Below are 25,399 nucleotides of genomic sequence, written 5' to 3' on the forward strand. Positions count from 1 at the left end.
TGCAAAATGTCCTTTGTTAAAAAAAAAAAAAAAAAAAAGCTCTGTAAACCTTTGAAAGATTTCCCGAGGCTCCTTTAATACTTGAACTATGAGTCAGAGGTTTAAGAAACAGTGTTGAAAAACTGCTGTTTCTTTCTGATACCCCCAAGTGCAAAATCCCTGTGTAGAGATCTTGTGGATAGTAACTATCTGCTCTTCATCTGAAGGCCTAGTGACCCACAGGAGTATCTGGCAATACTTGACATAATCATGAATTGCACAAATACAGGGCAAGAAAACTTTCTGAAAAATCTGTCGGTGACCAAAACCTATTTTGAAACCATGCTCTAACACTTGTAGAGCTTTAACCATTTCACGCACTAATAATACATAGAAATAGCCATTGTTAAGTTTTGCTTTTTGTCTGTGGATCTTGGTGCTTTGCAGAGAAATTAATCTGCTGCCCTGATAGGGAACTGAGCTCCCGGGATGCGGTGAGCCCAGGTTCAGCCCAGCTGTTGAGAGGCGGAATGAATTCTGAATTGCAGGTCTCTGCTCTCAGTCCCACCCTCGCAAGGTGGCCACACGCTCTCCTCCGTCTTTGTTGCTGGCACCATATGAACACCGCCACCCTGAGAATTCATTCTACTTCCAAATATTCAGTATTCAGCCCAGTGCAAATTGAAGTCGCTGATTTGGATTTCCAGGGAAAAAAGGTTTTGTAATGGATGTGCCAGCAGTCTGTAAGCTGCAGTGGTGCTGCAGCTGGTGATCAGAGGTTCAAGTAAACCTGCCAGCTAATAACGGATGAAAAAAACACTCATTAGTCCAACAAGTTCCAGTAAATATTTTCTTTAAAAGGAAGAACTGAATCCAGCAGGAGAAAATAGACAAAACAAACTCATGGCAAGCAGCAGGAAGTCGTTGTTACAAACTTGCTTTGGGAGATGATGCTATTTTGCAAACATACTGGTGTGCTTGAATTGTAGTGTCAGCCTGCAAACGTGTCAGTGAGTTAACTGGTGGCATCACCTTATTTCTTTTTCATTCTGTTGTCTTCTGTCTTTATTCATGATCAGTACCAGAAATCCCAAATAAGTTTTTCTTCTCCCTGTCCCTGTTGTGTGTGTGCGTGTTTTTGACAAAGATGTAATTCTTGGTTTTGGTTTTTTGTTGAATTGAAGATTTGTTGAATTGGAAGTTGATTGAAGCTTTAATCACTATATCACTATAAAAATGCTGGAGGATTGGTTAAATAAATGTTAGGCAGGCATAGACCTTGGTGAGCGTTTTTTTACATGATTTGTCCAGATATAAACCAATCATTTTCTTTTACTGCCTAAGTTGTCTTTTATATTCTTTCTGAAAAAATGCGCAACCTGGGAATTGGTCAGAAAAGGAGTTTCTATCTATGCAACATTGAATTTGCATTAATATTTGCCCTGATTTTTTTTTTCCTAGCAACACTGAAAGTTCCTTACAACTTTGAGAGTTCAGCTACTGCAGAAACAGGAGCTTTATCGTGTGCCTCAGAGGAATAAAAATGCAGGGTGAACGTGTCAAAGCAATAGCCAGTCTACAGGTGTTGAGCAACTGAAGAACTAAAACATGGTGGTATTTTTTGCGTGTTTGTTGTTTTGTAGCTTAGTTTGGAAAGAGCACAGATAAACTTAGTCTCTTTTCTTTTTTTAAGCAAGGCCATGCCAAAAAGCCCCTGAACACTGTGGTGGTGGGGTGGCGGCGGTGGGCTGATGTGCTGATGAAGACCAGGGGACAAGTTCCCTGCTCCTCACGGCAGGGGAGGGTGCTGAGCATGGAGCTCCCAAAGGCAGCCATAGGTGAGGGAGGTGGCAGTCGGGTGTAGCTGGAAGAGACTCAGTCTGAAAATTGTTGGTGCTCCAGGTTTGCAGCAGCAAACTTCCTTAGGGGTAAATGAAGCTGTGTGGTGGGTTTGCAGAACCTGTCTCTGTTTAGTTTACTCTTGGGAGTTCTCTGGGATTCCCAAGATAGCTCTTGAGACTCGTTGTGTGGGAAAAAGGAAGAGATTTTTAAGAACATATTTACTGTCTGGTATGGGAAGGAATCCTGAGTTTAAATATTCTAAGAAGCCTGGGTCTTGCTGTAGCAAACCTCCCCAAAATAGCCATTGTGTGGAGGATGAGTTTCTGTCAACATTTAATCTTGAAAGGTCCATTCAAAAGCAGCTTTGTTTTAAATCCTGTTCTGCCCGTGTTACCAAGGTGCTAGCAAGACTTTTCTAGCTTTTTTTGCAGCCTTGGTGCAATTTCAAACACACGTGTTGTCCCCCAGTTTTTGCCACATTTAAGTCCAAAAGAAGCCTGAACTGTGCTTTTCTTTCTCTCTCCATTTCTCTCAGCATCGCAGTGTTTCTCTAATAATATATATGATGCTATTCTCATCATGTCAGGATCCAAATATTTCTATGAAATGTATTAGAAATTGTATTGTCAGTGTAAAAATATGCTGCTGACATGCACGGCTAAACAGGCAAATGTAATTGAGCTACTGGGAAGTTTAATATTGGAGAGGCATTGTATTGACTGACAGTAGTATAAATGGTGAGCAGCCCTCTGCAAACATTTGCTGTCATTACTCTTCACTTCGTGGATTCCTAGGAGAAAGGAAGTTGAGAACAGTGCCACAGAGCTGTAAGAAATCATCTTAAGTGTCTCCCAAGCCATTTTCTTTGTCTAATAGGATAACAGATTTCACCAGATCTCTTTCTAAACAGGCTTCTAAGACAGCACAGACCAATCGGCATTAGAAAAGCCCTGTTCTTGCTGCCAACAGAGGGGAATTTTAGTAGCAAGGGGAATATTCCTCCATCTAAACTAATAGAGGAAGATTCCATTTTGTTCAGCAGCCACATTCGTTTTTTCTTGGAGAGGGAAGAGATGGAAATGCAAACGAGGGTAATAGATCTGTATTAAGACAAAGATCTGAAAATGGGATAGGGACATATGAAATGGCAACCCTCAAATTCCCTGCTTACGTTCCTAGTCAGCGAAGATTTTACTGCAGGCTGTTTTGCAGTGTTACTTGCTAGTCATCCGATGCACTCTTCTTTTGCCAGAGCAGCAGCATCCTCCGTCCTGATGGTAATGAGCAACCAAACATCTGTCTCAGAGGAAAGGGTCTTTGGGGGGCTGTCATCAACCTACCTGTCCTAATTTGGTGGCAGCTTTCAGAATGCACTTACTGCAAACTTGCAGCAGTAGCTGAGCACCTAAACAGCTATCGATCCCAATGTAATTAATGTCTTCTGAGGAAGAAGCAGCACCCCAGATCTCAGTCTCCAGGAAATGCCTGTAATTGAGAGGGAACACTCGCTTTCCCTTCTCTCTGGCCATTGGTTTGATCTTTGGTTCAAATTTAGAAATCTGACATTTCCATGAGGGACTTGCTTAGAAGGCTTACAGCTTCACGGTGAGAGGCTTCCTGACAGGTTAGACACGAGGCTTTGAACAGCAGCAAGCCAAGCACAGAATTGAAACCTGTGTCTCTAATACCCTAATTGAGTACTATAATTACCAGCGCTTGTGTAAAAGAGGAGGCATCGTTCTTGTCAGTCAACTTTTGAAAGATTTATCCCTCTGTTGTTATCACTATGTACAGGTGAGTCCTAGCGCCCAGTAAGGTTATCGAGCAGCCGATGACCAAGAGACTTAAGGTGCCTGTCACCCTGATGGTTTTAATTAGCTGGTTTTGGAGGCTCTCTGAGCAGACTGCTGTGAGGGGTACAGTCATTTTTTAATCGGTATAGACATTTACCTGAGGCTCCTTTGCTTTGGGTACTAGGGGCCTTAAAGTCAAGTGTTGCATAGACAGCTATTACATTGCACATCTCGCCTTGCAGATACTTCCTGAGACTTCGCATAGCTATTTGAAAGCGTAGAAGCAGAAGGTGGGGAAGAAGGAAAATTTAAAACACCACCTACGATATCTTCCAGTCGATGCAGGGATGTTCTGCAGTAGTTAGTGCAGTCCCCTAAAATCTCATTTTAAAATGAGCTTCTTATCAGAAGCAGCAAAAGGTAAGGAAGACGGCAGCTCTTGTGTTTTTGTTTGTGAGGAAAGCCTGCTGTTGGGGTGGGGGGAAGGAGCTTTCTCCAACCATAACGGCTCCATCAAACGCGATATTACCCCAGTAATGATTGTTATGCCTAACAGTCATGAACAGCAACTTTTATTCATCCCAGAAAGTGCACAAAGAGAAGCAGCACTGCAGTCTCTAAGATACGAAGCTTTCTCTGTTAAATTTGCCATGGATGGTCGGATTCATCAGTTTGCGTGCGTCTTTGACTGGTACATCATGCTGGATGCTTTAGGCAAACACACACTAATTAGTAGAACAAATAGAAAACCCTGAGGATGCCCGTGCTTAATGACATTGCCCATATTCTAAAAACGTCTCGACAACAAATTACTCATTTCATGGCTGTAGGCAGTGCAAGTTAATTTATCTGTATCAGTTGCTAAGTTGAAGCATTCCCTCTTAACAAGACGCTGTATTGTACCTTTCCAGGAAACTTTCCAACGCTTTAACTTTTAAACAAAAAATTAGCTTTTAAACAAAAAAGAAAGAAGCCGGAAGAAATGTGTCAGACCAATTCAGGGAGGAAGAAAAGTAGCAGACACAGGATGTGTTGTAAGATGAAGAGTTAATAGATGCTGAGGAATTAGTTAACTGTTAGTTTGATGCTATGTGAAAACAAAAAAAAAAAGCCGTGGAGGTGACTTGAAATCCTTGGAGGAGCTGAGTGAGAGCCCAGAACTCTGGCTCCAAACAGCGGTGGATTGTACAGGAATGTGTGCAGTGCCTGCTGTGAATGTTTCAGTCAGGTAATTGCTTTTCAATCAATCTCAGGAAAAGAAATGAGAAGCCAAGGATCTAGAATGAAGCAAGTTAGGTGTCTTAACGCCAGTATGGTTTTAGTTGTCTTGTCAGTTTCAGTTGCATCTTGGTTTGTTTTTTTTTAACTGATGAAGTTGACTGAGGAACCTGGCTAAAGCAGACCCAGTTCGTATAAAACAAGTGAGCTCAATATAGCTGTCAAGGAGGAACCCAGATAGCAAAAGCAGCCAATATTATTGCTCTGAAGGCGATGGGTGAAGTACCCCCCCCTTGTACTTGTGGGTTGGGCAGGAGGGGACAGTGAAGGGAAAGGGTTGAGCGGGGGCAGGCGACCTGGCAGATTACATGGGAAAGCCAGGATTGGTGTTTCAAAGTGATATCAAAGTGATGAGAGGAGCAGAAAAAGGAAGTTGTGCTGGAAAGAGCCTTTATCCTCCTTCCTCCTGTAGTTGAACCCTTCTCTCATCTCATCCTAAACTGAAAATCTCATCCAGCTCTTCACACTGAGCGTGTGTTTTGAGGCTGTGCTGGTTTATATTCTTTATAAATATGCAACATAAAAGCTTCCCCTGTAGAGGAGCTTGCAGTAGCAAGCTCTTAAAGTAAACCATTCAGCATCCTCCCCCAGCCCTCGGTGGAGAACTTCGTGTATTTGGACAACAGCACCGCGCTTGGTGCCGGGGGTGCGGGGACCCTATGGCCTAGGCTCCCCCTTGTCCCTGCTGCTGTGAACTTTTGGGCATCCAGGCAAGTCGCTCGGCGTCCTTGCAGCTCGGAGCTTGGCCTCGATGCTCTGGAGGTCTCTTCCAGCCTCGACAGCTCTGTGGCTCTGTGATAAGCGGGAGCGGCGCTGCCCTCTTGCTGCGGGTGGCTGCCGGGGGTCCTGCCGTGCGGGTGCGCCCGGGCGCCCCGGGGCTGCTCCCCGGCTCCTTTCAGGCGCTGCCGTTCGCGATGTGCCCCTGCTGGGAGGCAGGCGAGGGCCGGGGGGTGCAGCCGGGACCATCCCCGGCCCCGTTCCCCTCCCTCTGCCCGGCTGCGGCCGCAGCATCCCCGCGGGCGGGCACCACCCCGCCGCCAGCCCCGCGCCGGGATCTGGGCAGCATCAGGCTGTGATCCCCTCCTCCCCTCCCTCCCCGCCTCCCTCCCTTCCCTTCCCTTCCCCTCCCCTTCTCTCTCCTCCGGCTCTGCCCTCCCCTCCTTCCCCTCCCTCTCTCCCCGCAGCCGCCCAGCCCGGTCCCTGCGCGCCCGCAGCCTCCTGCCGGGGGCCGGCACTGCCCGAGCCGCGCCGAGCCGGGGGCAGAAGTTGCGCGGAGCCCCCAGGATGGGAGCCCGGCTGCAGCCCCTGGCCCTGCGGCTGCTGGCGCTGACGGTCCCCTTGGTGGCGAAGGGCTTCTCGGACGAAACCCTGGAGAAAGCCGCGAAATCCGAGGGATACTGCAGCCGGATCCTGCGAGCCCAAGGCACCCGGAGGGAAGGGTACAATGAATTTAGCCTCAGGGTGGAGGGCGATCCCGAATTTTACAAGCCTGGGAACAGTTACCGGGGTAAGTTGGCCGTCCTTTCCTTCCCACGGCAGCGGTGCGGTCAGGACAAGTGTCCCCAAAACTACAGCGGGGCTCCCCGTGCCCCTCACCTCCCTGTCCCTGCTGGAGCGCGTGTGGCTGTGTGGGTGAAGGCAGGGTAACGTGCTCCCACGCACTGCTTTATCGGGGATGCTTTCCTGACAAGTGAGAGCGAGTTGGATTTCACGGTGTCACTTTACTCCCAAACACGAACTCAGCATTAAGAGGATTTTCCTTTCTTTTATGAATTCTCTCTGCCGGCTCGGCTCAGCGTTACAAGTTGACGTGATACAAAACGCACTCACTCTTTCCCTCTTTCACCGACTTCTGTAGGATTTCTTCCTCCCCCTTTAAACCTAGCGCAGCGAGTAGCAGCTTCAGCATCAAGCAGCAAGGAGAGGAAACTCGGAGCTAGTCGGTCTTGCCCTGAAATATGAATGCTAATATAATGAGTTAGCATATGGGCAAACAGTGATGCAGCATGCTGCCAACTTCCCACATTTTGCACTTCTGTTTACCTCCCCTCCTTCTTTTTTTTTCCTGGGGTAAAGAACAGATGGTTCAAACAGGAAAGAGGCAGAGGAGATGGTGCTAATGACCACTGTAAATAAGGGATGGAGGCATTCATTCTCTGCTGAACGTTTCACATACAATCCTTGAAATTAACTTCCAAAGCACTCTTCAGCATCTTTTTCTAATTAATAGATAAAGGCAGTTTTTGGTCACTTTTCCTGCCTCACTACACAGTCCCTTTGGAAGCAAACCTTCATGGAATACACTGTCACCTTTGTATTTTAAAAGTACTTTGAAAATAAATTGGACTTTTATTTTTATTTTATGTACTTTACCCAATCTCTTTTATAGGCAAAATGAATGGGTTCTTGGGGAAATCATCACTTTGGAAAACCAATTTTGAGTGTTTCTTCTAAGTATTTCTCCTGACCTTCCCTGGAGTCGGTGTAAAGAGCAACGTTTTCCCATTGCACGAACATGGGAGTCTTAGGGCAGATGGGGAGAAAAACAAAAGTCTACACATCATGTTCTCTTAAAGAATGGAAGAAAATCTCTGCTGCATTGATTAACCTGTTTTGAGTACCAGGCTGTAGCTTTGTGGGATTTGTGATAAAGTTTTTTCTCGATAACTGACATTTGAGTGTGGTGTGAGGAAATGTGCATTGCCCATCAGTCAGTCAACTGGTACAGTTAGCCTAACCCTAACCTAGGCATTAGGATTAGTACCAGGAGTCTGAAAGATACCATGTTGTACGTCTACCAAGCAGGATAAAGAGAAGTAAGTGTCAAGTTCCTCAACAGTGACAAATACGTGAATGTTCTGCAGAAGTTTGGGAGTTTACTTCTGTGAAAGTATTACTGGATATTTAGAGGCACCTGCCAAAGAAGTTTCTATTACATGGAAATGTAGGGGCAAAGAAAGCCCCCAGTGGATTAGAATTAATTTTGTGGACATGCTGGATCTTGATGTTACGAGCTCAATCAATAATCACATTAGCATATTGTAGTGTCTTAGAAACGAGAAAATTACAGCTAATGATAAAAATTGAAAATGTAGACCAAAACACGTGGTTTTGATATTAAGCTCATGTGCCACCTGAATACTTTATCTGAACGGTCCTTTAAGGACACTTTATGGAGGGTTGGAAGAACATAAGTAAATGTTAGCCTAATATATACATTATCTGTGACAATAGCAGCACCATGGAATGTTTTTAAGAGCTCATTTTTGAAGGAAATTCTGTGTTACAACTGGAACTATGCTACTGTTTTATACAAAGGTTAGAAAATCTAACTAACAATTAAAAATGTGGGATTATAGCACATCTGTAGGGGTTTTAGCTGTAAATTGCTAGATGGCCTACGCTGCAGAGGATTTGCACAACCTCAGTTGAGTTGGAGCCAAAGACGCCTGTTTCCATGGCCCCTGTCTCGTTTAATTCAATCTGGATCCTTGGCACATTTCCTAGTGGGCTCCTGGAATAAACGAGTATTTATGCAAGGTGGATAACGCGGGGACTCACTCTACATACAAATCCCATCCGCCACTAACCCAGTGGTGTGGAGGCGTCCAGCGATGTTTGTTACTCCAAATCGCTGCCCAACGTGCCTTCTGCCTCAGGCCGTGGAGCTGTGGTGATGGGAAGAGCTGCAGTGCTCCAGTGGTTGCAGTCATCCTCATTTCCTCCCTCATGTGTAATGCAGGAGCAATGGCTCTGGGTCTTATGGCTCCCCCATGGGGCGCAGACATTTCTGACATCTTATTTCGGGCTCTTGGTGCCGTGGCCTTTCTCTGCCTGGTCTTTCAGCCTGCAGTGTTGCCTCCTTCCCTGGGGAGCAGACAGAAATGCGTGTGGGGAGCTGGTCTTCCACTGGTACCAGGCTTGTTTGTGGGCACACCACCCTGGGGCACGGTCCCCTCTCCCTGCTGCTCAAGTTGGGCCCGAGATAGCCCAAAACACATGGTTTTTCCTCTTCCTCCCAGGGGAAGGCACAGACAGCCCTGAAGTTTCATTCAGTGTTACCAGGCAATTGTCCTTGAAACTAATCAGTCTTAGCTCTATTGATCTGTAGATTGTTAATTTTGCATGAGCTTTCCAGGAAAAACGAGTTAAGTTTCAACCTCTTAAAAATGTGCACGGAATAGTGTCCATTTGAGGTGCTGCCACGCGGCGCCTGGTTTCTGCCGTGCTATCCTGGAACAGGTGCACTGCTGAGGAGGGTGAGGATGCGACTTGTGCAGTCCCTCGCTGCACTGCTTAGGTAGCACCGTCCTGCCCTGTGCCCCTGTTTGCAGCCGTCTGCACTCCCACCTCCACCAAGGCCAAGCTGGGCTGATGCTGCGCGCTTCCCTTGTGTCCGCTTTGGGACTTCTCTTCCAAGGAGCGCTGAATTTTCTGAATTTCTTTCTCCTGCCCGATGTGCGAGCGCTCGTCTGTGATGTACAAGCGAGCCCTTGTTCTGTAACCATCTCAGCACTTCTCCCATATCACCAGTTGCAGAGAGAAGCAGATAGAGGAGCAAAACTGTTGGTGCAGCAGTGTGGGATGGAGTCAGGCAGCCTTTGCCCTGCAGCAAAGGAGCTGCTGCTTTCATCCCCCCCTTCAGCTGGGGACCCCGGGGCAGCAGGAGGGCCGGGAGGTGTGTGGGAGAGCCGCCTTGCAAGGTGCTTAGGGGGTTTCTGAAGGGGCTGCTGTGTCTGGGATGAGCTCTCAGCCCCTCTTTGCAACACCACCAGCGGTGCTGAGTCCAGGGAGAGGGAGGGGAACTCCCAGCCCTCAGCAGGAGCCCAGCGGGAACCCCGGGCATGCAACAGCTGGAAGTCAGGTTTGGGAATTCTCCTCTTTTTTTTTTTTTTTTTTTTCCCCTGAGAGCTTTTGTAGCACTTCAGATGTCCTCGGTTTCTTGGTAGGGGTTTTGGAAACTGGGTTGATCCATAAATGTGAGGAGGAGGATGAAAACGGTTGAGTCAATTCACAGCTGGAATCCCTGTTTCCTTGTGTAAGCATTGAAGTATTTCTGGTGTAACTTTTTGCTCATGGTGATTCAGACTTTTGAATTACATATAATATATGGAAAAAGTTGTTGCATGTGAAATGCTTTTATGGCAATTAGTTTCCAAGAACTGGTATTCAAAAGAGTGCAATGGGTTCGTCCCCACTGAGTTCTGCAGTGCTGTTCCCAATTACTATAACTGAAGGGCTAGCCGTGAATTTTCATTTAGATTGGGCTGCAAATGTTTGCAAAATTGGACTAGCAATAGTAATTATTGGGCAGATAATGAATTAATAAATTAGAGCAACACTTAGAAACATAGAAACATTAGTTGCTCTTATGCAGCCACTTGGTTCCCATACATAAAATGTGAAAGTTTCTTCCTCCCCAGAAATGATGAGATTCAAGTTCATGCTAAGGTTCTGTGGAACAAGTGGAAAATCATGGGAGTTTAGGGGCTTGCTCATATGCCCATAAGTACTTTATATTTGTAGAGGTGTTTATAAAAAAAAAAAAAAAAAAAAAAAAAAGAAACAACAACTCACTTTGGTGTAAACGTGGCACTTTCAGTTTTTAACCTTTTGTGTATTTGTCCAGTCTGCTATTTTCATGAGGAGGCAGAAGTTACATGCATTTGTACAAACACCATTGGTTTTAGCCCCGAATATTGCTGCATAAAGCTAGAAGCCTTCAAACACCCCATTATATATTTTCTGTTACAGAATTTCTAGATCAAGAAGGGCTCCACGTATTCCAAATGAACTCTGAACATGTTCTGAAAGGAGTGTCTTTTCAGGGCTGTCTGTCGTTGTTAGTAACGTGGTGCAGCTCCTCGCCTCCTGGTTGTGTGAGAGGCAGTCCCTCGGGAATACCCAGCTAGGAAGCAGCGATTGCAATTGGCAGTTGCTGTTTGCTCATGAAAACTCTGGGTGGTCTTCAGTTCCTATTGTGCCAGGCAGGGTTTGAGAGCGTGACAATAGTGCTACAAGCAGCACTGGCTGCATCGTGGCTGAAGTAAAAGCTACTTAGGAGGATTTCAAGCCTGGTTTTCTGACCATTTTCCTTTAATCCAAACAGATTTCTTCCATAAAGTTTCTCTCTGTTTCAGACTGAGATTCCTATAAGGCGTTGAAAAAGGCTGAGTAATGTATAAATACCCCCAAAAGTTTTGCCTCAAAGCTCTGTCCTGTTTCATCTTGCTTTGTAACATTCAGAAGAGCTGTAGCTGACATGAAGCTCAGGTGATGCTTAGGTGATGGCGGTGGCAAATAGTAGGATCATACAAAGGTGTTTTGCACCGCCAGAACGTGAGGGATGCAGTCCTGATGCCGAGCATAGTAAAATCAGGATAGGCAGTGTTACACTATTTCTTCTCTGCTAGCAGCTCTAGTCAACAACACCGTCGTGGTCAGGATCGGAGTGTGAAGATAGGTGTTGTGCTGACACGTAGGATGCTTTGGCAGCACAGCCCTAGATGTTGGTTTTACCCAGGAGTTCAACTTTGTGTGCTGTTCTGCCCTGAGGAAGAAGCAGGATAAAGGACGAAGAAGATGAAGGATAGTTTTAAAGCTAGCACCTCTGGCTAGTTAAGCTGAGGCACGTGGTATGGTCACGTTGCTTTAGAGTCAAAGAAACTTTTCGTGTACTAATGCCTAGATCCTTGTCTGTGCTCAAAGCAGGACAAAAGCTGAAGCCAAATGTTTCAGAAGATATTTCTTCGCATAAGAACAAAACAATAACAAAAAGGCATCATCATCAACAACAACAACAAACAACACGACCTCCTGTAGAGCTGAACAGATGAGCAATCTCTGTGGGGAAAAAAAGAGGGCATGAAAAAATAGCTGGGAGATTTCACATCAGTACTCTGCCAGTGCTTTTCAGTTTATGTGGAAACTTGGACTGAAGATTTTTGTGTTCTGGCTGGCTCTGCTCCATGTTGTTAGTGCTCTAGCTTTTGTTAATACCAATTTAAAACACACACATTTCACGTTGAACTGAAAAATTATATGCATGTGTCTGCCTTCACAACTAATAGTATGTTTTCTTTGTTTCTTACATTTCAGTGACACTTTCTGCTGCCACTCCTGCGTACTTTCGAGGGTTCACATTGATTGCTCTCAAGGAAGGAAAAGAAGGTGACAAAGAAGAAGACCATGCAGGAACTTTTCAGGTGAGAGATCTTTCCCTGACCTGTGCTGCTAGGAGTCTGTCTTACTGTATGCTGGGCTCATAGGGGGCTATTATTTGCACAAGAGAATGCAGAATATGCTTAAGTAAGCACAAATATTGGTGGATGCTGACATGAGAACAGAATAATGTATTTTATATTCTATGCAACCTCTTCAAGAGGTCAAGGCTTTTATACCTTGACTTCAACTCGCCTTCCTACACTTTTCAAGTTAAGCACGTGCATAAAATATTTGAACTAGAGCCTGAATTTGTTATCCAAAGGGAGCATGAAATGTATTTTATTTGTTTTGCTTTTTGTGTTTCTTTGCCTAGCTATTTCTGTTCTTTCAGATGTAGATTACCCTTCTGCGAAGTGTGCTTGCCACAGCTGTAATGATTGTTTTATCAGTCATAAATTAGGTTCTGCTGTTTTATGATGCTTAGTAGTACTTTACTTAACGAACACATTCAGTGGGATGAAATGTTGTTTAGCATTATCAAAGGATTGGAACCCAGAGCGGTGATTCACAAAATAGTATTTCTGTCTATTTCAATTCACATTGCATGAAAAAAAATCTGGAAATTGAGAATACACAACATATTTATGAAAATGGATAGAAATTGTGTAGATTTGTTGTTGCCCAAGATTCTCAGATGAAGTATTGTTTGCTGTTTGTTTCCAAATTTAGCAACGTTGTACATGGTACTGATTATAGTTTACAGGATGGTTAATAATACTGATAGTAATTTCAATAACAATTTATATGTAAAATATGTTGTTTGCCACTAAGAAGCACCTCTGTGTGTTCAAGAGAAATACTCAAAGGTTTTACTTTGGTGAGCTACAGGAGGACAGAAATCAGCGTAATGCTAGCATCTCTTCCTAAAGGTCTTCTTGTGTCTTGTTTATAGCAAATATGCTGTGCAAACTCAATACCTATTTGAGTATTTGTTTTCCTATCTAGTTTGTCTAGAGGCCTCTTTCTAGTTTTCATATGCTTTCTAAGAAAACCTGGAACAAATGATAATGTATTTGATATTGGAATAATTCTACCTTCCTTAAAACTAAATGTTTTTCTAATATTATGTAAGAGAAATCTGTTTAATATGAACAGTTTTTTTGTTTTGTTTTGTTTTTTTAAAGTAAACCAGCGTTAAAGCCTCAGCTGATGCTAAGAAGTAGAAATGGTGTGCTTCATCAGTTTTAGAAAGAAACTTGTCACCAATAATTTCTCTGTTTCAGTTGTTAATGTCTCTGTAGCATGGCTAATGGGAAAGACTTGGCCGGAGTTTTTCCTTTATGGCCAGATGTATGTCTAACTCATAATAAAGTGAGAAACTCACTAAGCTTTCCTGAAACACAGAGGAATTTTCAAGTCAGCAGAGAGTGGGAGGCAAATGGAAATTCTAAATAGATCAAAACATAAAAAGCCTAATGGATCTCAGTGGAGGAAAGGTTGTTTAATTAGCTTTATTATACGGATTGCAATCTGAAATTGGTATTCTAATTGGCAGAGGAGAGTTTCAAATTTTATGTGCAACTAAATTTGTATGTCTGTGGGGCAGGCAGTACTCACTGTACTGGTCCGACATCAGCGCAATTAACTGAAGCTCATTTAGATAGTGCCTGCCAGTCCTGCCTGCGTTCATGCAGGTTGAAGAATTTTGTTTAAATATCCTATGAATGCTTACAGTGATAAATACTGATGTCTCCTGGATCATGGTTAGGTGCTCGTTACTGGAAGAGGAATAGGCAAGCTTAGTGCAGAAGTTTGCACTGTTTGCTTTGTAACACGAAGATCCTAACGGTGTCTAAACAGTTTTACAGAATACGACGTGTAGCATCACTTGCATGCCATTTGCAGTTCTGTATTTCCAGTGCTCAGACGGAGAACATGTTACTCAATGAATTAGCTAATGGAACAGAACTTGCTGAAAACTGCTAAATAGTGGCAAAAGTCTGGATGCAAGTTCTGGGCTACTGGAATAAAGCTCTGCCTCCACAAGGAAACGTATTTACTGTTCAAATAATAATCACAACAGAGCAAGGAAGATAAAACGCACCGCATGAAGCAAAGTGCTTCATTTATAGTAGCAAGACTTTGTAGCGTAGCCAGGATTGAAGGAACCCGAGGCTGACAAACCTAAGACTGTTTTTTCCTTCCCTGCCCTCAGAGAACATAACCCACTGTATTTTCCAGTCTGTGCATGCTACTTTCCAATCACAAAAAAAGACATTCTTGGGCAAAACCTGCGCGGGCACTGTGCTCGGGTGAAGGTGCCATGGGGCTGTGCCTTTGGGTTTGCACAGAGCCATTGAGCGTTGACCTGATTGTTGCGTCTAATGCTTCAAAACAACGTAGAGGAGCATGTGCTAGAGCAGCAGGGTGTTAAATAAGCACTGCCTTCTCAGCGACTGATACAGCTGTGGTATGGAAAAACGCGGTGTTTGGGGTCACGGCCGTGCTGCAGCAGGTTTTGCTGCGAGCCCCCTTGGACGGGATGAACATGTAGTGACCGGCTGCCGTGAGTTTGCCCGGCAGGGGCTGTGCTCTGCCTTTTACAACCTCCTCATGGCTCATTGACTTCTGTCTGACTGCAAGTCAGCAGGTACGGTCAGTCTTCATTAATCATTAAGCTGCAGGGTCTTGATCCTATAAATAGCAAAGCTGTTAAAATTCTTGGTTGAACAGGTATTTTCTCCTGTATTATTTTTTTTTTTTGGTTACCTTTGTACTTGTCACAGAGTAGAGACTTTTACAGAAGTGTAGTTTGGACTCCGCCATTCTAAATGTGTTTTTCACTGAGAAAACTGAGATTTTTTTAGGTCTGATTTTACCATTTCTTTATTAATGAGGCCAAACTTCTTTTTCTTTGTACTTGTAGCACACCCAGGGCACAACTTGGGTTAAAAAAAAAAATAATCACATTGTTTCCCACAAACATACATTAAGTAGCTAAACTAAATATAGCTGGGGAGTTAAATATGCCAAATTCAGTCACAGAAATATGGAGATGTAATAATATGGCTTTTACTTACACCAGTGATAATTGTAAAGTTGGGGGTGCAGTGCGGCACTCTGAGAGCTTCGACTATTGTGTCCCATTGGTCTCTTTACACAAACCTTCCCAACTGCTGTCGTGCAGAATGCTGATCCGTCTGTTTTGTAATGTTTAGCAACAGTCTGCAAATCGTTTGCAGGCAATTTAAAAGCAAATTATACTCGGGGGCAACAATCAAGAACTGATAGACTATAGAGCAGTGTCTATACAGGCCATTTTAATCAGTGTGATTATGCAATGTAATAGATTTAGTTTAGTAAATAATGTATAATAATAGAAGTTTAGTGCTGAACCTTGTCTGATTCATTTTCATCTCTGAGGAAGAATAAATACTCCAAGGAAAGTCTTGGGGGTTGTGATGTTTTCTGAATCTTTTCTTAAGAAGTGTTCAACAGCAACAAAACATTCAAAATCTCTCCAAGTGGCGTGTTTAAACCCTTCAACATATTGTGTGTTATGGAAATTTCAAGGAAAACTTGAGCGTTGTGCAAATGTGACGTGTTTTTCTGATGTATGGTGATAAACTGACTCAACGGCTCACAATTAGACATTTCTCTGTCTTGTTTGAGCATAATCAGCCATTAGGCTCTTGTGTGATGTCCACTGTTTTTGTGATACCTTACTTCTGAATGTAGTAGCGTTCATCACAGTAGTATCCCTGAAACTATCCCTTTACTCAGCTGATAAGAAAATAAGTGGGTTTCACTTTCTGTGCTCTAGAATGAATGTAAGAACATACCAAGAAGCAATGTAAGAACGTACATAGGCACAACAGGAGCAAGAGTGAAGGTTTCATTAAAAACAGGACATACATAAAAGCTGGGGGTGTGTGCTAAAGCAGAAAACATGTAAGGAAAGTTGGAGCAGTAGTAGATAAGTAAGGTAAGTGGTCTTTTATCCTAAGTCCTCCTTCTCTAGGTTTACCCTGAACTGCCCCAAACATTTGTCTTTGTTCCTTTGTTTGCTGAATGGTGATCATTTCTTTTGATGCTGTTCAGCTGACTAAAGTGCTTACCAAAGCTTTTAGATTAAAAGGTATTTTTACAAGCTCTCAGAAAAGCAGATCCTCAGTTGCTGTGTTCTGGCATTTTACAGGAATCTTGTGTCTTTTTAAGCAGGTGATACTGCGTTTTGAAAGCAGTGTAAAAAGGCTTCTAGCACTGTGTCATGATTTACTAGTTCATGTATTTATATTCAAAATTAGTTTATATTTAAAAAACACTGCAATTAATTATGAAGCTTTTTATTATTAATATTAAGCTACACTTGCCATCTTGATGTTGCATTCAACTGTATATTTTTTTAACCTTATATCCCACGTTGGGCACATCAGGCAATGAGTAAATGGCTTATTCTGAGATGTATGAAATGATGTTGCTTTGCTCAAAACTCTGCTAGCTGTTTCACTTTCCCAGCGTGTTATCGCTGGAACAGTCAACCGTCTTACTGCTCGTAAGCATATGGAAGTAATGATTTATTACTCTGATTTGATGTGAAATGCTCAATCATCTGGTGGCTTGCAAATCATGTGGGATTAATTTTCAGTTTATACTAAAACCATATCGTTTAAGTTTAGTGGTAAAGGTTCCTCACACCAGTGAATGACAGTGTGTTGTCCCTATCTAATTAAAACTTCAAACTTGAAGAATTATTCAGGATTTTCATGAAGGAGGGTTCAGACATCGGGATATGTAATCCTGGAGTGACAGGTGAGGTTGGGGGGGAGGGGAGTAAGAAAAGGATGGACACTATTTATTTCCTTATGCCTTTAAACCCAGTAATTATGTGGCCACCACATGTATAACTAGTTCGTGTTTATCAGAAAGAGAAGGACACAAAGCTGCGTGCATTGGCTTCAAAGAGAGACAGCTGCTGTAACACCCCCATACAAAGGGCGGGGGTTGGGGGTGCAGTTGCATCCAAGCCCCTAAATGAAAATTCTCTTTCTGAAGTTTTGATCAGCAGTTCTGCCATCAGCAGGAGATAAATCAATGCGAAACAGCTGTATACAGTCATTAAATGCATGATCCAATGCTATTACAGGAATGTGTTAAAGATGAAAGAGTCAGAATGTGCCAGGTATATGATTTGGAGCCTGAGAAAGGAGAGATGAATTTTGAAAAATTAAATGTTATATTTATGTCTCCTGGTCTTTTCAATTTGCCACAGTATTCCTGATTTTCTGCTAAAATCCAATCTTTCCTTGCAGTTATTGCACAAGAATCATTGTGCACATTATTCTAGACCAAAAAAAAAATAAATTAAAAAATGTAAAATAAGCCTTAGCTCCTGTTTTGTGTAGGATGGAATTGGTTGTCCTTGATGGAAACTTTCACACATTTTCTAGAGCTCCCTGACTCTCATATCATGATACTTTTTTTTTTTTTAAAAGCTTATATTTAATCCTTGAGTATCTGTCACAGCAAGTTCCAGTGATTAGAAAATGTGAATGAACCCTTTGAATGCGATTACATATAAAAAGGACTGGTACACTGGAAGAACTGTAACTTGAACCACTTACTGGCAAGGTTTTAGTTAAAAATTGCTGTGTCTTGCTTCAGACAATAAAAGATTATCATATAAAAGAGTGGTGAGCATCAGGCACTTGCAGAAGAACAGCTCTGCCATAGTAATTACATGTACTTATTTACAAATATTTTATTTGTTGATATTTCAAGTTGTGCTTTCAAAAAAAAAAACAAACCACAACTGCCTGCTCCCCTGGGGTGGGGAGAGGTGAACAAGAAATAAACAAACAAAAAAACAGAAAACATGCCTCTTGAGATACATTAGCTAAAACTGCAGGATCCAAGGCTTATCAGAGTCAGGTTGTCTCAAGTGTAACTTTTCCCCTGCCTTGCAGCCTGCCAGTGCATGCTGTCTACCTCTGCAGTGCCAGCCTGTGTCATGGTAAGGTATTAGAGCTGCCTACTTAAATCTCCCATGGAAAAGAATATCTACTAGATTATTCTCTGCCTTGGATTAGCAAGACTTTCTGGTCCCAGGAGGCTCCTGAAGAGACTCATTAGATAATTGTTTCCTGGAATTTGGCATTGGTGCTTAACAAATCAGCTCCCGCCTATGTGGGAAGATGTGAGGGGAGGAAATGACACTGGAAGCACTGTCCTTGTCTGCCTCGGAGACTCCAGACTGCTTGTCACATGCATGAGCACTGGGAGTCCCCTTCTTAGCCTCTTGGGACCATTTAATGCTTTACAGGAGTCCTCTGTACAGATCTTGCTTCCAGACCCACAGCCAGTTTTGATGCGCCTGATGCGTGCAGATCCCACTGGCTCTCTTCTGTCTGTGAGCAGAAGCTGTGTGTTCTTCCCCCCCAGGCAGTGCTGAAGAGGACACATCCATCCCAGTGACTCTCAAGGAAGGTGTTTTAAATACCCCTTTCCTCCAGCCCAGGTAACCTACCGAAGGCATGGTTGCTCCAGTGTCAGATAGATGAGTATCCGTCTGAAGAAAGACATTTTAGCAAAGACATTTAACCCAGTGGCAATAGCCAGATGCTTTGCAGTTAGCATAGGCTAAATGGGCTAGAACTGTGTATCTGGGCTCTGTTTTCATTGAAACTTCTGTTCAGCATCTTTTTCCTTACTCCTACTGTTGCCATCAGGCTTTCCTTCCTAGGTTTCCCTTTTTGTCTCATTATTTGCCAGCTTCATCTAAGGCTCTCAGCAATTATTTTGATTCTTTGTGGCTCTGCTGAGCTAGATCACCACTGTTATCTCCTTAGCTCTTATTATTTTTCTTTAATGCTCCGTGACTTACCCCTGTTGCAGTTATTTGCTGTTCTGCAGCATCAGAAAACCTTCGGTGTGTCAGTTCCAATCAGCAGGACCTTGGAGCAAGTGTCTGTTCTTTGCACTTCCACTTTGCATCAGGTTGCAGAGCTTTTATCAGCTATTCCCTCGTGATCTGGACTTCTTCAGCTATTGCTGCCTGCAATCCTAGTTATGATAAGTTATGGATCTGGACAGTCATGCATACAGACTGATACAGGGTTTTTAAAAGGAATGGACGTTGTGGGGAAACGTGCTCATTTTGATGCTTCTCTTCAGATAAGTACTGCCAGCTGCCAGACTACGATGAGTAGAGTGCAGAAGTGCAAAATTATAGAAGTACTTGAAAGCCTTCTCTCATATTGTGCTTCCTTTTCCCTTCAAGTGTTTGCAGGGAGGAAGGTAGGAGGGGTGGAGGTGATGGTAGAGACTGAGGCTCAACTTGGCAGTTTCTCCAGGCTGTATGGACATTTCCCCTCTTTAAAGAAAATCCTGCTTTCAGTCCTCTAGAGTTTCCAGAAAGGAACATGTGCACCAGTAAGAGGTCTCCCAGTTAAATTTAAGTGGTGCTTTGTTTGTGTTCTTTAATTCATGGTCTTGAGTGCCTTCAGAGAGTTTCTGGTGGTTTAGGATTGGAAATGGCTCTTACAAATTTAGGAATTTGTCTGTCTCACTGATTCATGAATGTCTGTTACAGAGAAAACCTTTTAGCTGCACTTCAGACCATATTAGAGATCTTCAGTTCCTTGGACTCTGTGGTCATGAGGCAAGTCAGCTCTCATCACAACTCCCTGCTGAACTCACTGCTACCAGCTGGAACCTGCTGTTTGCTGTGCCATTTGTCTTGAGATCACTTTCTGAATTCAGCAGGCAATTTTGCATTACCACAGTGACCATGTATTTAGCTTTCATTATTCCCCACTGCATGTGTGCCCTTCTTAGACCTAGATTGCGGTCTGCCCTGACACTCATCCTCCTTTGCAACTGTTCCCTCTCTGCGGATGGTAGGAACCTCTCAGTGTTTGCTCAGGGATACTGTTTCAGCTTCCATTGCTGTCCTGAATAGGTGTAATTGATTATTCTCTCTGCTGTGATAGCTCTTTCTCATGACCTAACAACCCAGGATCATTACTCATCCGATCAGTGTATTTACTCTACGTCAGAGCGGTGTGTGTGGACTATGGCCTGAATTCCTCTCCTTGTACCGCAGGACATAAAAGCCAGGTAATGATGAACAATATTGCTGTTTTGTCTTACAGTCACAGTGATGCAAGATTTCTTCAGGGAAATTAATGTATTTTGATTCTGGTGCATTCAACATGTTTGCTTTTCAGTACTTTATCCTAATACACATTTATAACTGCTTGTAGTCTTTTCACTTCATGCAGTCCTGAATGGAAATCCACAATGATGTCCTCAGAATAGGCAAAGGCTTGTAAAACTGAAAAATCTACCTTTTCATTTTAAACACATCAGATGTTTTGCTTCAATGATAGCCTTTACTCAAGAGACTTTGCAGACATATTTCTGATTAAAATACCTTTTTTTTTATTTTATTTATTTTTTCAGTTTCTTTTCCTTAAAAGCTTTAAGAGAAGACCAGAATGTAGCTCTAAGACATCTCCTTTCCCTGACCAGACTGAGACTATTTGGGGTCCATGACCAAAAATCTATATAACATTGCTTTTTCTCCCAGATCTACTCTTGCAGGACTTTGGGAGTTTGTCTCTTTCCAGCACAGTGCTGGATTGCTTCAGTGTAATGTGGCCTTGTTCCTCCCTGGTTTCTGAAGTCTGGGATTTTAAGGATATCCCTAACTGAAAGTACTGATAAAGAAGAGCCTCTTTGGACAAATGGACTGAGATCTCTCATTAGGATTTCTCCTGGTCTGTCACCCCACATTCCGGTTCTCTCCAATTGTTTGATATCCCCTTAAACTCTGTTGATGATCACCTAAAAAATATTTCTTTCTGTTAGTGTTAAGTCCTGTAAGAGAAGTTCTCAGTGTTCATCTAGGACCTAACTATGATTTTGGAAAGGTTTCTTGAGGCACTGCCCCATGAGCCATCCCACTGGTGCCGTTTGTTCAGTCCTGTCTGTTCTCCGGTGCCCTTTCTGTTACCCTCATGCACTGATCCCAGCGAGCCCCCTGCATCTCGTTCTGCGTGGATTACCTGGCTGCTGTCATCACTGCTCTAAGAGTCATGCTTTTATTGCTGGCTTCCCATCTGCTCAATTGCTCTCTGACAGAATTGCCGTGATCCTACGCAAGACTCTCCTCTTACCCAGCAGACAAAGCTAGGACATCTGGCTTTTACTCCAGGCAGGAGGTAAGGTGATCTCTGCCTCCCCTGGTCCTAGACTCGCTCCTTTAGTTTTGAGCCATTTCTTAAAATAGGGGGAGTTTTTCCCTTCTGTGTTGGCAGAACTTGCTCCTCCTCCCCTCAGCCTCTTAGCTTTTTTTGTTTTGTTTTGTTTTTGGCTGTACAAGCGAAAGATCAGGGAACAGGCATTTTTAGATACGGTCTCACTACTGAGACCAGTCCTGAAATGATGCGCCACTTGCCATTATAGTTGTGCCCGAAATGACTCCTGACTTCTCCTCCAAGTGTTTCTGGAGGGAGCTGTTGCTGGGAGTCACCCCCAGTGTAAATATACCTACCAGCAGTCACTGACAGGGGACAGGACAGTTACTTGTAAGTAATTACACTCCCCACAGCTGGGTGGTGTTTTATTTTCTCACTCTTTATCTTCAGCTACCCCTCTCCCTCCCCATTCCGTTGCCCTTTGCAGTTACTGAGAGAAACTGCAAATGGCATCTTCCACTTGTCTTTTCTGATGGCTCTGTAAGGGGCAGGCTGTGAATGTACACTACAAGGGCAGCACAAGCAGTGTTTTCTGACCTAGGCACTTTTGATTTCAATTTGTACAGACAAGTGAATACCTATAGGGGCAAGACATTTCAAGACACCGTTATTGCTGGTAACCTGTTGGACTTTCTGTACAAGATTTTTTTAATTAATTTTTCCAAATAACTATTTACTGGACAGTATTTTGTATTTTGTCTGTGTAGTTACTTTTGATTATTAAAACAGCAGTGTATTAAAAACTAATTTTCCTATGAAAATAAATCAAGAGTAGCAAGAAATTCCTGATCCAGTTTCATAAAAGCCAGCGTTTGGCTCTCGAGAATGCTTTTCATAGTGTTCAGTAATTAGAAAGGGAAATTCCCTGCTGGTATAGAGCTACCATTTTGTTCCCCATTCCCTGCATTGTCACTGTGGGTAGGATTATTATGCAATCTCTGGCAAGCTCATCCTAGCAGACTGCTTACTAATTTGTAGGCTGTAGGTGTAAATTGAAAAGCCTTCATCCTGCTTCTGTTTACTTCACAGATTGAACTGGGCTCCAATTATTCTCATCTGTGTGAATTGAGGCACTGTTGTTGCTCTTGCCTCTTTTTTTGTCCTTGTGGGTGGGCATAGCTCTTTTAGACCTGCATTTCTTTTCAAAAGAAACATTTAAAAGAATGGGTACATAAGAAGCAGTTTTAGTACTTACTGTTCTATAACTTTAAAGATAAAATATATATATTTTTTTATATATATATATATATATATATATATCTTCATCTTTATATATAAAATATATATTATATATATATATATATATATATATATATATATATATATATATAATATATATATTTATATATAAATTTTGCTACAGTTACTAGCATAGTACAGGTTCCTTAGGGCATTGCTGGTGTTTGTTCATGATTTGTCAGGCACACATCAGGGTTTTGTTCTCTTGGAACTTATTAAATCTTTCTTTCTTTATTTTTCATTTTTTCCCCAATTGTATGAGTAAAGCTGACCTGCTTGCATAGCAGGCTTAATAATACCTGATGTTGTTTGGTTTAAGCCTGTTTGTCTCAAACCTATTCTAGCTAACCTACTGTTTTTTTTAAAGAGGGAGAAGAACAGAGGGGGAGAGAGGGTACGTAAAGTAGTAAACAAATACTGAAACTGGATAAATACTTTATCCTGTGACCTGTTTTGAGCAATAGATCACTTTCTTATGAAAATTAGCTACCTATTTTATATTATTAATAGACAAATGCTTTCTGGAAGCTTTTTTTTTTTTTTTTTTTTCTGGAAGTATTTTAAATGGTTGCTAAGGCAGCAGATTGCCTCTTATAGGTGGTCCTTTTGCTTTGGCCTCTCTGTACATGATATTGTGGGAATCCTAGATGTAGGAATATAGCCAGAATCTGAAGTTAGTAAATTACCCCCCCCCCACGCTAATCCTACCTGTTAAGAAAGTCTGCCCACACGTTGTGATAAATCCTAGTACTATTAAGATAATCATAAATGGTTTTTGAATCATAAATGTCTGTTTGTTGTATGTGCAGGACCAGTGTATTTTTTTTTTTTTTGGCTAGACACAATTTCTTGGCTTTCTATAAGATTCTTTCAGTAACCTAGTTTTCTCATTGTCAAAGGTTATCCAAAGTACAAACATAAATTAGAATTCGGTTATGATATATTTAGGCAGTGGGATTATATAATAGCCTCACTTTCAAATATTGTGTGTTCCAAACGCTAATTTGGAACATTTTTCTTAGAGGTTGTGTAGGATTTTTGTTAAGGATGAAAAATACCTATAAAATACCTCCTCAAAATTATATGTATATCTACCTGTTTTTTTCTTTTAGCTCATCTTATGCTCACTAATCAGCTCATCTGATTACACTAGTTGCAAAATGTATGAAACCAACATAACAAACAGCCAGCTTTGCATGTGGTGCAGATGTTATGCAACTGCCAGCTTCCACAGAAAGAGCAGTGCACATAGCCACATGTTCTTCGGTTTCTGAACCCATTTGCCTTTTGTTGCCAAGTACGAAAGAGATTTGACATAATTTCTGGAGAATAACAAACCTGATATAACCATTGTGGAAGCTGTTTCTGGAGCACCAACAGTTCTGTTCATATTTTCACATCCATACACATGATGTACAAAAAACTGCTTATGCCTGAGCCAAATAATCTAGAATAATGTAAATGTGGGAAGGACCTGGGCAAGGATAAAAATATGGAAAACATACAAAGTCAGGATAAAATGCTGAAGTCGCTGCTATGAAGGTGCTTGACTGTTGATGAAACCTCTTATGAATTTAGAGAAATCATTACTACGTTTATATTCTGATTAAATTTACTGCATCTGGTCCTAAAAATTTCCTGTTGTTGTCAGTGCTACCAGATTTGCATGAACCTTTATGGATGTAATATAGCTTTCAAATGTGCTTTGATATGGCCTTTCTGCTGAAGATTTTGAAGTTTTTGTGTAAACTACAATCCATAAAAAAAAAATATAGAATGTGGAGTTATCAAAACCAGTTTACAGAAAAATAAACTGTCAAGCAACTTAATCAAGATCACAAATCATACTTCAGCTGTGATTAAACTTCAGGAGTTCTGCTCCTTACGTACAGTGTTTGCTGCTTGAATCAAAAATGTTTAAATAGTCTTCTTTCTTCTTGCATGTAAATACTGTTCATGCATAAAATAACAAATGTTTGTGAAACATGTAACATTTCTGCCATGAGTGTAAAATATAACACGGGGATTTTAAAAGAAGAGCACAGAACAATACTGTCTGTTTGGTGGGGTCCCTAAAAGCAGTTCTGGTAATGGCAGCCATTGTGCTGGTATGTAACCTGAAAGATCAATTTTTACTACAATATTTAAATGACAAAAAACCCTCCAAATACTCTTAGCACTTTAGGCTTGATCATTTAAGCCAATAAATGGGTCTGGATCCATGCTGCACTATAGTTCTTCCTTGTTGCCAGTGCAGAATCTGAAGTAGTAGCATTAATGTGTATTCTGGATTAGTGAAGTGGATGGTATAATGCCTACTGAGCTCTGTGTAATACAGAAGTATTGTGCATTTAAAAACATAAAACAATCCCAGAAGTAATAATCTCCTTATCTATTAAACATGATTCCTGACCTCTCATTTTAATACTTTTCTAATTACATGGTTCATATTCTGGAGATAAGCCATCACTTTTAAAGCGTCCATATCTCCTGAAAATTAATTTTTACTTCATATGTGGCCATCGGAAGTTGTTTTCCCTCCTTTTCAGACAACATTTTTTATATCTTGTTTTTAAAGTCTTTTTACAGTGGCATGCTTCAGAGGATTGTTTTCTGAAACACTTTTACAAAATTTGCATGATTAGTGTGTATAAAGATGTAAAAGAAATTTATTGAGAATAATTCAAAATAACATTGAAACTCATGCTGGTGTGGTTGATCTTAAACACTGAGTTAGATTTCTTATATCACCAAAATTCAGCCTTAGAAACGAAAAAGACTTTTCAAGAGCTAGGAAGCACTTGCTGGGCCATATTTAATTTCTGCGGTGCAAATCTGTGTTAT

At 42.1% G+C, this 25,399-nt stretch overlaps 1 protein-coding gene across 3 annotated transcripts in view; it reads left to right on the plus strand.

Moving 5' to 3' along the window:
- Positions 1-25,399, plus strand: part of SPON1 (spondin 1) — a 309,754-nt gene that overhangs the window by 121,966 nt on the left and 162,389 nt on the right. For 2 of the 3 annotated variants that reach the window (XM_068685131.1, XM_068685130.1), the window contains one exon: positions 11,991-12,097. Coding sequence is in view for 2 of the 3 variants with exons in the window: in XM_068685130.1 (XP_068541231.1) it covers positions 11,991-12,097 (107 nt within the window). In the remaining variant the exon portion in view is untranslated. Of the gene's footprint in view, positions 1-6,033; positions 6,400-11,990; positions 12,098-25,399 lie in introns of those variants that run through there. The other variant, XM_068685129.1, reaches the window with a different exon arrangement.

This window comes from Anas acuta, chromosome 5 (assembly GCF_963932015.1).
Source record: "Anas acuta chromosome 5, bAnaAcu1.1, whole genome shotgun sequence".
NCBI lineage: Eukaryota > Metazoa > Chordata > Aves > Anseriformes > Anatidae > Anas > Anas acuta.